Here is a 16,595-nt window from a genome sequence, read left to right as displayed (position 1 = left end):
TTTTTGCTTTTTTTCTGGTCTTACTCGTCGAGCCAGAAACGATAGAAAGGCGTCTGTCACAGAAAATAACTTACTGAGAATCATCTTAGTAAAAAGAGGGAAATTTGGGTTAAGGGTGTGCATACCTTCGCAACGTTTTTCCCTGGGTCAGAAAGCAGCTGCAAGTTCTGCAGCGAACGGCAGGGGGCATCCTGCACCTCCTTGCTTGTTCTGGACCGCCTTCTCGGTTCTGCTCGCACAAAGAGCCCGGCCTCCTTCGCGATGACATCACAAAGGGCCGATTCCCCGCCCCTTCGGCGCCACCACGTGTTTCCCCGCGCTCGGCGGCCACCCGACTCAGTCCCTCGCCGGCCGGTCAGGGCAGCGGAGGAGGGTGGTTGGCAGCGGCCGGAGGCTTCGCTATGGGAAGTTGTTCCTTCGTTCTCTCGCGCCCAGCCCTCCTCCCTGGTTCTCCGCAGCCGCTGTCGGAGGAGAGCGCGGGGAGGTGCGGGTTGCAGCAGCGGCTGCTTCTCCCCGCCCGGACAGCCGCGCAGCTGGGCAGGTGCTAAGCGCCCCCGGAGCCTCGCTTGCCGCCTCCCTCCTGTGTCCGGCCGGCCGGCTGCCGCAGTGCACATGGGGTGTTGGAGGTAGATGGGCTCCCGGCTCGGGAGGCGGCGGTGGATGCGGCGCTGGGCAGAAGCAGCCGCCGATTCAAGCTGCCGGGGGGCCTCGCGCCCCGGGCGCCCTGCGAGCCCCGGGCTCAGCCATGGGGACCTTCACGAGCAGCAGCACCGCCCCGGCCTCCTGCAGCCGCATCGCCGGAGCCACGATGATCGCGGGCTCCCTTCTCCTGGTGAGCGCTCCGGGTGGGGTAGACGGGAGCCGGGGGCGGCGGCCGCGCGGGAGCCGAGGACACCGGGCTCTGAGAGCGGGGCGGGTCCCGGGGCCGGGGCTTCGGGGGTGCTGGGTGCGGGGCGGGGGAGGTTGCGAGCGAGGGCAGGCAACAGACCCGAGGGCTTGGATCGGGTGGTTCTAGGGGAGCCGCAGAGCTCAGCCCGACTCCGGAATGAAGGCGAATTGTTTTCCTTGCAGTCTGGCTGCGCCGGGAGAGGCGCTGGAGATGGCCACTCAGCTTCCTGCGCATTTCAGGGTTTCTTCACCTCCTCCGCCCTTCCGAGGCCCGCATCCCCTCGGCGCACCCCCATGGCCACCAGCCGCTACCCCCTCCGCGGGGTGCGGGGCCGGGGGGCCGAGGCTGGCGGCGGCGCCGCTTTGTTGCAGCTGCAGTGTCATGTCGGGATGCTGCTGCAGTGGGAGAGCGCGGGACCCGGGCGCGCCGGCCCCGAGAACGCCGGGTACCTCGGCGCCTCGCCTTCGGAGCGGGCGCCTGGCCCCCTTCCCCCTTCTCTCCGCCTTGGCTGGGTGGGTCCCGGTTTCGGCACGCCCAAAAAGGAACCCTGAGGCCCACTCTCAGGCGCCCCCAAAGCCCCGGCTCCCAGCCAGGCGGCCAGCGCGCTGAATCTTGAGTGGGGGACGGGGAGAGCCCACCATAAAGGAAGCTGATTTTCCCCCCCGTTTTTCCCCTTCCCTCGCTTACCTGTGGCCGGCAGGTAAGCATGGAGGGTGGAGCTGCTTCCTTCTGCACCCGGTCTGCATTCAGCTCCAGGGCGTGCCCTGTATGTAGCTAGTTCTCTCCATCTCTTATCTGGCCAAAGCCTGAAAGCACCTTCGACCCAAAACTTGTCCCCAACTTCCCCACATCCCTTCCCCGCCTTTCCAAATGTTGGCGGGGGGATGGGATGAGTTAGGTGGAAGAAGAAAATTGATTTGAGATCAAACTTATAAGCCACCATAAGCATCCGTGCTTATCTTTCTGTGTCCGCCGGGAGGATGGAGATTCTTAGCTAAAAACCGAACAAAAACAAAAAAACGAGAGCCTGTTTTCATGGCAAGGCCGTGTCAGGGAGAGGCAGGCTTGCTGTCTCCTTCCCGAAAAGGGCTTAATGCCCGGCCAACCAAGATCTCTTAGATCCCAGGGCACTGCAGTTGCTATGGCCTGGGAATTCATCCTACAGACACTCTGGTTCCCTGTGCGAGGGTGTGTTTTAAAGGGGAAGAGAGACTCTAAAGAAAAGTTTGGTGCTGTTCGGATTTATAATGAGGCAGGTCCTAGGCTCCCTTCAAAGACCTTTTTCTGCCCATTCTATAGCAGTGGCAAAGTTAAGATTTGTGTCCTTGACACAAGGGTGGTGGATGGTGGGCAGTAGGCTGGGAGGGCCCTTGAAAGCAGTGAGCATGGATTGGACAGTCGGTGTGAAGAGAAACCCATCCAAGTCCTGGGAAACATCGAGCCTAATATCAGTGGAGGTAGGTCCATCCTCAAGCTGCCTCCTTGTCAGTCTTAGATCTACTGCTGTACACCTATGCTCCTCTTGGAGTCCACTCCTGGATTAAGTCTTAAGTCAGTGCAATGTTTCATTGACTTTACATTTCTGCATGAGATGCGTAAAGTAAGGTCGTGGTGTAATCAACGCATAGGTTGCTTTAACCTCCAGAGAAAGAGCCCAGCTTCTTTTCTGAAATCTTTAAATCTGGTTGACCTAAAAAATTGTGCACTGGATTTGCAACTGAAGACTTGAGAAAGTCAGTTTGCCTTTTTTAAAGTAATTTATAGTGCAGCTTAGATGCAATCTTGAGATATTAACTAAAATGAGAGTCCTTATTCTCTTGCTAATTAAGACAGAAAAGTTCCACTGCAGTTCATGGAGTGGCCTGGGATTAACCCCTTTGTCCTGAAGGGAAACTGAGAGAGTGGACAGGGGTCACCAGGGTGGGGAAGCAATATCTTTTATTTTCCCCGCGCTACAAGCTACAGTCCTTAGCTCAGGCATGGATAGCATATGAAATGATGATCTCATGGTTAAGACTCCATGCTTGGGCACAGGTTCCATCCCTGGTCACAGAACTAAAATCCCAAATGCTGTATAATGTGGCCAGAAAAAAAAAATGATGATGATTTCATGACATTGTTTTAAGGACTCTTTATCCCATTGGGATTCTTGGCCTTGTGAAAAATGACAGACCTAAGGTACTGCGGCTCAGGTCCACATGGCAGCAGGCTCGGCACCCCGGGGCCAGTGGGGGGGGGGGTAGTGCCTTCATCCTGGTTTTCTGTTACTCCTCCTCTTTCAAATATTTCCTCTTTTAGGGTGAAAATACTTGTTACTGTCATCATTTTTGAGTCTTTCTCGTGATGACAGGCTAACTGAAAGAGAACTTATTGTAAGCTTTAAAAAGTCTTTTATGTAATATATTTACAGCATATAGCATGATTATCGTATGTGTCAGGTGCTTTATAGATAGTACCTATCTTAGTCCCAACGTCTCTGCGAAGCTGGTGGGATGAGCTGTGTTTTCCAGTTGAGAAAATGGAGAATGGAAAAACTCACTGGCCGTCCTGGGCCACCCAGCTCCCAAGTGTTGAGGGTACTGGCGCTGGGACCCAGGATCGCTTGGCTCCCTCTCACGACTCCCTGCCTCCCTGCTGTGCCACTCTGCAGGTTTCTCAACTCCAAATTGCCAGATGAGGCAATGTAACAAGAAAGAAGACTCACTGGGGGAGAGTTGAGGCTGGTGGTTTGGTTTGTTGCAGGACACTGATGAGAATTGCATGAATGCCTTTGGAGGAAAGCGTTCTTGCTGCTTGCGCTTCTGTTTCTGATGCGTTGAGATGTCTGCTTGATATTGGAAAGTAAACCACACACTGAAAGGCAAAATGTTGCGTGTTTCAGGCCAGAAATCTGGAGAGCAGATGAATGAGACCTTGAGGTTTGTGCCAGTGTTAAGAAATGCCCTAGAATGGGCTCACAACAAGAGATGTCTCTTGCCCTCAAGGAGCTTGCTTTGACTGGACAGATAGAATGTTGGCAGTGGGGCAGACAGAAGAAAAAGGAGATGTAATTGAGAAGGGAATGAGGTCTGAAATTTTAGAAACCACTAATCTGCATATATTATGAATTCCAGATAGAAGGACAGTTACTGTAAGAGCTTTCAGCTGAGTGCTTGCCTAGAAAGTCCCATATGGGGGTGTTTGTCACTGTTGTTGAGACTGAATGTCTTGGTGCTGTCTCCTGACCTTTCCTTATTAAAGTTAATCATCTAGCATCCTGGCATTTGACTTTGGCTATTTGACTAGATTGGTGTAGAGTAGCTGGTTGGAGCTGAAGTCCTGAATAGCTTCTAGACTAAGTGACAAGTTCAAGGAGAACTTTGAATTAGAGCTACTGTTATATCCAAAAGGTTTTCCCCTTTATATGCACCTGAACTTCACAGTCCTAGAGGGTGAAAGCTGCAAGGGAAAACTTGGAGGGGAAAAACAGCCTAGATGGGTGAAGCGAATTATTTTTTCATGTTAACAAACCTACATTGAGCGCTTACTCTGAGAGGCACTGTTCTTCTTAGTGGGAACCCAGGGATGAATTAGAACTTGAATCTTACCCTACAGGTACAAAGTATATGGTGTATAAACGGACATGGCTATCAATAGTACTGGTTGAGTTTCACACTTTCAGAAAGAACCCACATATGAATGTACTATACTTAAAGTAATACACAAAATGTGATGGATGTTAGCATCTTTACTTGAGGGACTTCTGTGGAGGTCCAGAGGTTGAGGTTTCACCTTCCAATGCAGGGAGTGAGGGTTTGATCCCTGGTTGGAGAGCTAAGATCCCATATGCCTCACCACCAAAAAACCAAAACACAAAAACAGAAGCAATATTGTAACAAATTCACTAAATACTTAAAAAATGGTCCATATAGAAAAACAAAACCTTTAAAAAAAAAACACTTGAAGAAATTGTGGCTTTTGGTCTGAAAGTCAAAAGAAAAAAATTTTGTAGTCTCAGAATAACTTCTGTTAGTCTTGGTAGAGAAAATGACTCATGATCTCACGAGTCAGGTATGCTCACCTCTCCTGGAAGGCAGGGTTTCCCACACACCATGTGAATCTCCGATCCCTGTTGTCAAACTGTATAGGATGGGATTGAGCTTTTTCATCAGAATTCTCAGCTGTTTCTAAAGGCACATGGCTGAATCTGCCACAAGCCCAGTACAAAACAAATAAACAAACCTACAGTGTAAAGAAGACACACAGGCACATCAAATCAGCAAGAAAACATTTCCTTGTCGTGGACTGCATACTACCCAAAGTTGAGAAAATACCAGGAGGAAGCCGGCCTAGATCTACCAACTTGCTAAACTGCATATTTTAGGGTGGCTAAATTTGGACACGGTCTGTCCAGCTGGAGGTGGTCAGCACAGTTAATACTGTATTTTCCAGCACCATTTGCAGCAGGCCCCTTTCTCCAAGTGGATGGAGTGAATGGGCGTGGGTTCAAGCTGACTTCAGCAGGTGCTCTGCATCCCGTCTACTTGTAGATCAGAATGGGGAGACATCACTTTTCAGCCTAACTCTTGACTGTGAGGGTGAGAGGTGAAGTCTGTTTAGAGACTCTGGGGACACATTGCAAATCGGTTTTGTGCTCATCTGGCCCTTTGCAAAGCATGTAAACTATAATCGGCTTAAGGGAACTTTATTAATTGTGTGTGTGTGCGTGCAGTGGGAAATAGTCAGAGGCATCATCAGATTATTCCAGGGCCAGAGTGAATTGAGTGACTTTTTGTCAATTGAAGTGCCTCTTTTTCCAGGAAGCGCTGACTCTGCTGGCCCTCTTCCCCCAAGCAGGCCTGGCAAAGCCTTGGTGATGCCAGGTCACTTGGCAACTTCCTGGAAAATTCAGGTGCTTCTCTTCAGTGACAGAAGTCTCTCATTGCCTTTGGGCTTGTGCCTGCTGACCATTTGGAATGGATTCGGTCTGGAGCATTAGGCGCAGATAATGTCTGTTGGACAGAATGAAAACTGAAGCTGCAAGAGGCGTTATCTTGGTCCTCAAGTTGGATCCCCCTTTAGCATTAGTAGGACACTGGGCATTGTAGTTGGAGTAGCAGCTGCTGAGCTGCGATTCTTTGGGAAAGGGGCGAGATGGTGAATAAATACTGGCCATGCCCCAGTGTTTATATTTGTCAAATACCAGAAAGTAAACAGGCATCCTAAATTGGCTTGTGTGCTGCCACCTGGCTTCCATACCACCTTCCATGTCCAGCCTGCGTCCAGGAGAGGAGAGGAGCTGGGCAGAGCTTGTAAGTAGAAAGGGAACTGGCTGATGTCAGCAAGTATCTGCTCGCTCACGGGGGCTGTAGAAACACGGGGCTCACGGATGTTTAGGCTGTTGCTTCAGAGCAGTGGTGATCTCACTCTTCTTTCTCTTCTTTATGGCCACACCAATGAGTAGATATGTTGGATCTTAGTTCCCCGACCAGGGATTGAACTTGTGGCCCCTGCATTAGAAGCATGGAGGCATGACCACTGGACCACCAGGGAAGCCCCGTGATCTCACTCTCCTTGAGAGATGCTGAAGACTGCCAGGAACAGTCCTTTCTCCTGGATTCTGGAAAAAATCCCACATGTCAGCACCCTGGCCGTGAAGATGACAGGTGCTTGCGTGGTGGGAAAGTTGTGCTCAAAGTGTCTTTAGGGTATGGCGCTTGGAGCCATTTGCAAATCTGTTTTGGGAAAAGGAGCCTGAGTTGAATGGATTTAACAGGGAGGAGAGGAGTGAGATGGGTTCTGGAATCAAATGAGCATCAGTGGCTCTAAGAGGGCTTTGGTCCTGATAGAGGGGAGGAATATTAAGATGAATCATTGATTTGATTATTATCAAGCTTCTATCTATTGAGCACATACTATTGACATTGTGTTGAATAGCTTCTACAGATGATCTCAATAGAACCTTCAAGTCCATGAGGCAGTAGCATTTGCCCCATTTTACAGAAAATGAGGCTTAGGAGAAGCTATGGTCAAGAAATCGGCAACTGCCAGAGCAAGGATTCAGATCTAAGTCAGCCTGACTGCATACACACTGCTCTTTATGTCAGGGTGTGGGTCGGGCACAAGCAACCTTAATTTACTGGAATTTTGTTTCCCGTTAAAGGAATACTTTTACCTAAGAGTCGAACATTCTCTTTCCACTGGGTGAGCTGTTCTGCCCCATGGTGGCATGTGGAAGTTTAGCCAAAAGGGCTGATTATAACGTAAGAGCAACCTGTGTGTGCGGATTGAAAGGGAAGGGCGTGGAGCCACTGGCAAGCATTTTCCTCTGGTGTGACTCTGAATGGCAGTGGTTCCACAGTTAAGGTGGAAAGATGCTCTTGCAAATTGAAATGTTATAAATAGGGAATAGATGCTGCGCTTTCCTGCTCCTGGGGTCATTTTGAAAAATATTTGCCTAGTGAGTAACAGTATGACATGAATTCTGCGTAGCAAGCTAGTTTCAACTCATCCTGAGAACTCGAGGACCTCCCAGGGTTTCCTTTGCTGCCGGCCTGATTATTTGTATAGGATCAGTCCACAGGCTTGCATCATCTGTTACTGGTATTTTCTTTGTTAACTTTTCACTTCAGGTCTCTTAGAAAGTGGTTGAGCTCTGTGATTTGCACAGTCTCATCTCATGTGAGATGTTTGTATGCGTTTTATCACGCATAGAGCTCTCTCCTAAGGGAGCTTTTCAACATGTCTTTTCATAGATTGTAGATGCTGAGTAGACTAAAGAAAAGCAGAAGGTGAGAAGAAATTTTATCATTGCTCCTGGGAAAGAGGTTGGCATTCTGATTTCCCAAAGAACCCTTTTGAGAAGGATTGTTATTTTCTGATTATTATCAGATATCATCTTAGGTATGGCCGGGTCAGCATATCCAGGATTAAAAGAGGCAAGAGGATGAGGAGAAAAAAACTCAAGGCAGATGGTGATAGGTTCCCAGAATAATCTAACTGGTTGTTAGTCATTCCTTGCTCTTTACTTCTGGAAGTCCATGGCTCCTCTCTCTTCTTTGGTTGAAATCTTCTGTACCTGGCCCAGGAGAAAGACCCGATTAGATGAGGTTTAGGTATGCTTCTGCATACAGCATGCTCAGGGTCAATGTTATTGGCCTTTTCAGCTTCTTACAGATGACAGACAATATACTGTTCATCTTTGTGTTTTCTTTTCAGTTTCTTACAGATGACGGACAACACACTGTTCATCTTTGTGTTTCTAGCCCAATGCCCTGACACAGTGTTTAAGCAATAAATGATTGTTGAATGAATTCCCAAAGGATTTTGCTCTAAACATTCATTCATTCTGGACAAGATAGAGTGTAGTGGGAGCTTGATCTGAGTCTCAGTACTTTGAGCTATATCTCAAGGGCGTTTGACTTACTAACAAAGAACATTTTATTTTTTACTTTTTACTTTTTTTTTTTTTTTGGTCTCATCTGGGGTCAAACCCATGCCCCCTGCAGTGGAAACATGGAGTCTTAACTGCTGGACCACCAGGGAAGTCCCATGATTTCCTGGTTCTTGAGTTGAGTCTCTGATGGTCTGATTGCTTTGAAGTGATGGGTGGGGAAGGAGCAGATAAGATTGGGTCACCCAAAGTTTGGATGTGAATTTGAGGGGCTGTGATTCATGGTCCGTGCAACCTTCCTGCCTGCCAGTTTTTATGCCAGCCTCTTCTCTGGTTGGCAGTGTGTTGAGTCATCCTACTGTCGTTGGACACTTGGTTGTTGTTCTCATTGTTTTCCTGCTGCAAACAAGCAGCACTGAGAGAGTTGTCTCTGTACAAACCGGTTGCTCTTTTTTCTCTTGGGTTGTTCCCAAAAGTGAGGTACTTTTGATGTGTATTCCCAAAAGTGGAATTGCTGGGTCACAGGAAATGAATGAACTGTTTTATGGCTCTTGCTGCATGATGCCAGATTGTCTTTAGAAAGACTGATTCATTAAGATTGTCACCAGCAACCTATAAATGTACCTACTACCCCACAAGCTGGCCAACATTGAAGTTTTATCATTTTAATTTACTTATGCTGCTTTAATAGAGATATGTAAAGGTCCTTGGTTGTGCAAATTTACATTTCAATAGTTGCAAGGGATATTATCAATTTATCCATGGGAAACTCAGTAGTAAATAATCTGCTTGCAATGCAAGAGACGTGGGTTTGATTCCTGGGTTGGGAAGATCCTCTGGAGAAGGAAATGGCAACCCACACCAGTATTCTTGCCTGGGAAATCCCATGGACAGAAGAGCCTGGCGGGCTGCAGTCCATGGGGTCACAAAAGAGTCGGACACTACTTAGCGAGTAAACAAGTTATCCTTATAATTATTCTGTCTCCACTGTTGAGAGCAATTTTTGTTAAACTGCTTTGTGTTAATTTTTTACATTTTTGATTATAAGCTTTTATTAGCTGTATATGGCATAGTTTTTTCCCAGGCTACTTTTAATGTTTTTATATTTTATAATGCAAATATTTTGGTTAGTTTCTTCTTTTCTTTTTTTTTTCCTTCCTTTTTTTCTTAGTGACACCACAAGGCTTTTGGGATTTTAGTTCCCTGACCAAGGATCAAACCTGTGCCCATGGGCGGTGGGAGCCCAGAATCTTAACCACTCGACCACCAAGAAAGTTCCACTTTGAATTTTATATTTGATCATATTAATGTTGGATTTGTTGCATTTCTGGACTTTAGCGTCATGATGGTGGTGAGAACTACATCAGTGTGATGTGCAGGATGTTTGTACTCCTGGTGTGAGTAAAGGATTTCATGGTCACATAAGTTTGGGAAGTCTTGGGCTCAACTAAGTCACCATTTTCTGCAGCCCTCCTGGGTTGGGCTGGGCCTCTTGGAACCTTCATGAGGTTGCCATGAATTGTGCTTCTTCAAGAGAAGACTCCAGTGAGGAGCATTTCCTAAACTTCTAGGCCAGGGGTTAGTAAACTTTATCTGTAAAGAGCTAGATAGCATTTCTGACCATGTTGACCCTACCATCTCTGTGGACACCACTCAGATCTGCCTCTGTGCTTTGAAAGCAGACCTAGGCAATGCCCAGAAGAGTGGGTGTGGCTGGGTTCCAAGTCAGTTTGATTTGTGGACACTGAAATTTGAATTTCAAATCATTTTCATGTATCATAAAATTTTATGCTGCTTTTGATTTATTTTTTTTTTAACCCAACTATTGAAAATGGGAAAACTAACCTTAAGCCTGCGGGTTATAAAAAAGCAGGGAGCTGGCTGGGATTTATTCACCCATGTTTTAGACCCTAGAATCATCAACATCTTGTGGGACAAGATCAGGAAAATTCCCTCTGGAAAATGTTTCCTTAACTTTCCCTCCATCCGTCTACAGTGTACCAACAAATAACGAATCCTTTCTCCTCCTGTGTTTGCTCATCTGCTCGGTACTGTATTTTCTAAATCTGTCTGGAAATGCCAGTTGGTTCTTGGTTCTCTTTTACCTCCTTGCCATGCAGTCTGTATTTTTGGTTTTGTGGCGGGCTCCAAGCCTAGTAGGGTATGTTTTACGATTATAGTTTTTTAAAAATCTGGAGTCTTTGACACATTTATCAGGAATTGGTTATTGGTGTATTGTTGTTGTTGTTTTAAATAAAAGGAGGCTACACCTTTACTTAACTACTGTTGTAAAAAAACAAGGATTATTGTTATTTTTATTGAATGAAAGATTCTTTAAATTCTGTAGTGCTTTGCAAATTTCAGAAGTTTCATACATATGATTTCTTTTCTGAAATTATTTTTCATTTTTGACTGTGCTGGCTCTTCCTTGTGGCACTCAGACTTTCTCTAGTTGCACTGCCTGGATTTCTCTTGTGGCATGCAGGCCTAGTTGCTCTACGCATGTAGGATCTTTAGTTCCCTGACCAGTGATCGAACTCGAGTCCCCTGTGTTGAAAGGCAGATTCTTAACCACTGGGCCACCCAGCCCAGGAAGTCCCTCCTATATATGATTTCGTATAATTCCAAAATAACCCTTTTTCCCCTCTTCACCATATCATTTCTCCCCTTTTCCTCTTTACACTGGTAACCACTAGTTTCTTCTCTATTGGATATTTGTGTTTTAATTAGAGTGTTTTGAAAAGTTGTCTAATCTAATCCCAAGGGACTGAAGCTAAGCTAGAGTACAATGATAAATAGAAGGAATGATGATGAAAATAACATTCATGAAGAATTACCTTGTGTCATGACTGCTTCACCTGCTCTTATCTGTAGTAACAATTGTGAAAACAATCCTAGGGTTGTGATCTTATGTATTATTTTTATTGTATTATTATAAAAATTATTTTTAGTTTATTATTTAATTTTATTATTGTTATTATCTCCATTATACTAATGAAGAAATGGAGACACAGGTTAGACTGCTCTCCCCCTCCCCCGCACCCCCATCAGAATCTGGTAGAGCCAGGCTTGCTCAGATGCTTCAGGCTAAATTAGGTTTTGTTTATACAGGCTAGAGTTGCTGCCATGGCTGGTGGTGGCAGTTTTGCCAGGTTTAGTGAGGGCTCTGTAAATTCTTCACCTTCACCACTGTCTTATACATAACTTGGCTTCTCCATGTAAGTGGGGTCTTAGCCTATACAACTAACTGTTGTGATGGGTGATGAGTGGATTTCCCTGGTGATTCAGATGGCAAAGAATCTGCCTGCAATGCAGGAGACCCAAGTTTGATCCCTGGGTCGGGAAGATGCCCTGGAGAAGGAAATGGCAACCCACTCCAGCATTCCTGCTGGGAGAATTTCATGGACAGAGGAGCCTGGCGGGCTACAGTCCATGGGTCACAAAGAGTCAGACACGACTGAGCGACTAACGTGACACAGCAATATTATGATGGGTGGAGGGCGATGTGTTTCTATGTTCCAGGTCCCTGAAGGCTGAGTACACACACTCTCCTGCATTATAGGTTCCAGGGGAGACAGCATCTGGGTTGGTTCTGTCTGGCTTTTTTTTTTCCCTTTCCCCTCCCTCTCCTCTGAGCTTGCCTCCCTCCAGTCCTGTCGTCAACACATTCTAGCCTCAGCTTTCTCTGGATTCGCCAGCTTGAACGGCAGTCCCTGCTTTTGCCTTAGCAACAGAAGGCTTTTTAAATCAAAGAGGATAGTAGACGGTGCCAGAGTCGGCCAAATTTATATAACGTAACTGGTAACAGGTCTCTCTCTGCTTTACAGAAGGTTTTTGCTTGGCACCTTTCTCTTGGTACATTCTTTTTCTCCCTTCAAATGTCTAGAATTCCCAGCAGTCAGTGCCTTATGATTACAAATTTAATGTGCTGCGGAAAATAAAATGGTCAGAACTTCTGGGAGTATCTCTACTCTGCCTGGCTTTTTGCCACATAAGTATCTGTTCGTATGTTTTATTTTTCTAAAGGTGTTTTTGATGTGGATCATTTTTAAAGTCTTTATTGAATTTGTTACAATATTGCTTCTGTTTTACCTTTGGGTTTTTGACCTAGAGGCATGTGGGATCTTGGCTCCCTGACCAGAGATCAAACCTGTGACCCCTGCATTGGAAGGTGATGTCTTAGCCACTGGACCACCAGGGAAGACCCTGTTAGTATGTTTTACCCTCACCATGTTTCTATAGTTACCATCTCAGGAATAACTTGTTTCCCTTAGTTATCATGTCCAAGGAAGCTGAGATTCCTTTTGACATATTAGTTTTAGGCAGTATTAACAATTTTTCTATAGTAAGCTCACAAGCAGTCTTCCTGCTGATCCATTATGAATAGACAAAAGTTTATCACTGCCTTGAGTTTGCTCATTTTCTATGAAAAGTGATTGAGATTTGATAGGGAGCAAGAATGGCAAACACATTTACTTAGAAACTGCACAGGCTCTTTCCCTCCTTTGTTAGAAGGATGAGGTCATGGGATAAGAATTGTAAAAGATAAATAAGCATCAGGACCTTCCTGGCAGTCCAGTGGTTAAGACTTCCAGTGCAGGGGGTGTGGGTTTAATCCCTGGTTGAGTAGGTAAGATCTCACATACCTGGTAGCCAAAAAACCAAAACAGAAAACAGAAGTAGTATTGTCACAAATTCATTGAAGACTTTAAAAATGGCCCACATCAAAAAAAAAAAAAAAAAAAATCTTAAAAAAAAAAGAAGGAAAACAAACAAATAAAAATAAGCGTCAGCATTCTGATATATATTAGCGCATCTGGTGTTTCTTGGGTCCATCTCTGTGTCCTAGAGTAAGAGTGATATAACAGGACAGGTGTGATGCACGTCATCAAGATGAGTGTGGAGACCTTCCCTCCTTGAAAGGTGCTTTGTGTCCTGGGTTTTGCCTTTTAATCAGTTTGTAAGTATTTGTCGTGCTTCTCTATCCTGTGCAGTGTGGACTGGTACACCGATTTTTGTCCATCTGTCATTATTGTTGTTGAAATAAGCGTCCTCTAAGAAGATGAAAATTTTCGAATAGCTAAAGTTGAGATCAGGATGGGACATAGGTGACTTCTGGAGAATAATCTTGTTATAGTGCTTACCATTCTAATCTGCCAAGTTACTCTAATCTTTTTATGAAATGAGAGCTATTTTAAACTCTTCATTACTTTTCTTGTCATCTTAAGCACCACCCAGAGCATAATTCTTATAAGCCAGTTACAGTTCTGTGAAAACGGAATGATATCCTCAGGGACTTTAGAGGTGAAACTGTAATATTTACCCTTACACGAAGGGTGTCAGCCTGTTTGAGATATGGTGGCTATGTGGTGGAGGCATCTTGGCTTTCTGTCACTTGCTTTTATACCTGCTGTTCATCCCCAGCAACCTCCTCCACTCCCACCCTTTACTTTGCTGCTTCTAATTAATTATGGTCTACAAATCCACTCATTCATTTAGCTAACACCCCCTGGTCAGGTATACCTTGTATTGAATACTGTCCTCAAGGGCTTGGAGAGCATCAGCATATAACATAGATTCTATTCTTATCCTCATGGAGCTTGTGGTCCAGAGGGGAAGACACACTAAACAGATGAATGTATAATTACAGAATGATGGTTGTCATATAGGAAAAAAAGGAATAGGGGATAGATAAACAACAAAGTCTTACTATATAGCATAGGGAACTATATTCAATATCCTGCAAGAAACCATACTAGCAAAGAATATGGAAAATAATGTGTATATATGTATAACTTTGCTGGACAGCAGAAATTAACACAACGTTGTATTGATAAATCAACTATACTTCCATAAAATAAAATTTCAAAGCAACACATTTATTAACCTAAGGAAAGGGCGTAAGGGGCGAATGGGAGACCTGTTTTAAGCAGGGGAGGGGAGAGCAGAGTTGGGATTTTGGAGAAAGTCCTAACTCTGGTAAAGATTTTGCATCCACCCTGAGCCACGTGGGGGGCCACTGAGAGTTTTAAACAAGGTTTGGAAGGATTAGATTTGGCATGTGAGTTGGAATGAATTGCTCAAGAAAGGAAGCCACGTGCTCCATCCTCTGCTAGACTCTCCAAGGAGGTATGAGTGTTGCCGTGAGGGAGCTCCTGGTCCCTGCATTTTTGACGTTTCTTTTGATTGCTCAGCATAGGGATTGGCAGGGTTTTGTTTTTTTTTTTTCCCTTAAAGAGGCAGATAAGTTTGCAACCATATGGTCTCTTGCAGTTATCCATCTCTGCCGTTATGGCATGAAAACAGCCATGGACAATACCTAAGTGAACGCCTGTTGTTGTTGTTTAATTACTAAGTTGTGTCCAACTGTTACGACCCCATGGACAGCCCGCCAGGCTCCTCTGTCCATTAGATTTCCCAGGCAAGAATACTGGAATGGGTTGCCATTTCCTTCTCCAGGGGATCTTCCTGACCCAGGGCTTGAACCCCATGCAGGGATCTCCTGCATGGCAGGTGGATTCTTTACCAAGAGAAGCCCAAATAAATGCCTAGGTTCCCATAAAACTTATTTGTAGGAACAGATGGCAAGCGAGATGTAGTTTGCTGACCCTTGGCTCAGAGGATGCTTTGTTTATCATTTCCATGGTCTTCATCATTGAGGTGGTTGAGCAAGGGAGGAAATGCAATCCACGTGGTTGTCCCTGGCCTCGAGCTGCTTATAATCATTATGGGAAGATAAGTATATACACTTTGGAAGTCATCAACTAACATTACAAAGCAATATGTAATTAGGCACCAACATGATGAACAAAAGAAACAGGAAATGTGATGAGTTTGCTCATTGGCTTGGAACGAGTGTCTAGGAATGGTTGTAAAGGCTTTCTGGAGAACGTGGAACTTTGACAGTCACAGACACCTTGAAGTTGAATACACCTTAAATTGAATACAACCTAGTCCAACCTGCTAATTTTACAAGCATGTAAACCCAGGTGGAGTTAATCTTAAGGCAGAGCCTGGACAAGAACACAAGTCTTCCATTCTCTAAATCTTTGCCCAGGTATTCTTTTTCTTTCAGGTCTGGTCTTCCCACAGTCTGAAAATACCTATCTAGTAAATTCATAGTAGTAAAGAAGAGAAGGCCTGAGAGGTTCCAAGTTATGGGTTATATGGTGGCTTCTTTGGTCCTTGAAGAAAGGGGTTCTTAAAAGACTGAGAATAGCATGGTTGTAGCTGTTATTTGGGATGAGAAGGAAAGAAAAGAGAAGCTCGTGTGGAGTGGGAAGGGAAGGAGATAAATATGGATTATAGAAAGCTGCATGGGTACACTGATGTGTTGACAGGGAAGCAATGTATATGTCCTCGTAGGAAGCATCCCTGAACTCTTTGCCGTGTGCATGTTCAAAGGTATATCCCTGCTGTCAGGGTGCTTGGCTGCGGTAAAGAAGGAAGTAGCCGATGTGCTCTGATGTGGCAAGATTTCAGTGATGCAGTATTAGAAGATGAACAAGTCATAGAATGGTGGGTATGGCCTTTCCCCTTTGTATATGTAAACCAAACCCAAACCCAAGGTAGCCGAATTGGCCAAGTGAAAGCATGCATGTGTGTTTTATGTGTAAATGTTCAGAAAATGGTCTGGAAAGATGCATACCATAATAAAGGGAGTGTTTCTCTGGGGGTAAGTGGCTTTGAGCAGAGACTTAAACATTTCACTCTATTTCATAATTAGTAGGATGGTTACAAGGAATAGTTAGGGAAGGTGGGTTTGACATGTACACACTGCATATTTAAAATAGATAACCATTAAGGACCTACTCTACAGAGAACTCTGCTCAATGTTATGTAACAACCTAAATGGGAAAATAATTTGAAAAAGAGTAGATAACATATATATGTGTCACTGAATCACTTTGCTATACACCTGGAACTAACACAACATTGTTACTCAACTATGCGCCAATATAAAAGAAAAAGTTTAAAAAGATGTTTATTTTTGTTATAAATAATTATTTTAAAAGAGCAATATTAAAATAATAAGGAAACTTCCCTGGTGGTCCAGTGGTTAAGCTTCATGCTCCCAGTTCAAGATTAGGGTTCCCCCTGGTTGGGGAACTAAGATCCCATGGGCCACACAGCACAGCCAAAAGAAAGAAACAATAGAAAGTGCCAGGTTGGGTGAGAGTTGGAGGGAAGGATCTGACAACTGAGCTGGGTTGTCTCCAAAGTGGTTCTGGGAATCACAGGTGATTAGAGCCCAAGGGGGCCCATCTTGTTTCAGGAAGTCCAAAACTTAGTTGGGGATCAGAATCATTGGGAAAGCTTAAAATCAGACCAAAA

The 16,595-nt window shown here is 45.1% G+C and overlaps 1 protein-coding gene across 1 annotated transcript in view; it reads left to right on the top strand.

The window, feature by feature from the left end:
- Positions 1-324: 324 nt before the first annotated feature.
- TNFRSF21 (TNF receptor superfamily member 21) overlaps positions 325-16,595 on the top strand; it is a 62,760-nt gene continuing 46,489 nt past the window's right edge. Inside the window, exon 1 of the mRNA XM_065912638.1 lies at positions 325-832. Within this exon, the coding sequence (XP_065768710.1) occupies positions 746-832 (87 nt within the window). The 5' untranslated portion in view covers positions 325-745. The remainder of the gene's footprint in view (positions 833-16,595) is intronic.

Source organism: Muntiacus reevesi, chromosome 20 (assembly GCF_963930625.1).
Source record: "Muntiacus reevesi chromosome 20, mMunRee1.1, whole genome shotgun sequence".
NCBI lineage: Eukaryota > Metazoa > Chordata > Mammalia > Artiodactyla > Cervidae > Muntiacus > Muntiacus reevesi.
The sequence above is the reverse complement of the archived record's forward strand: the minus strand, read 5'-3'. Positions and strand labels throughout refer to the sequence as shown.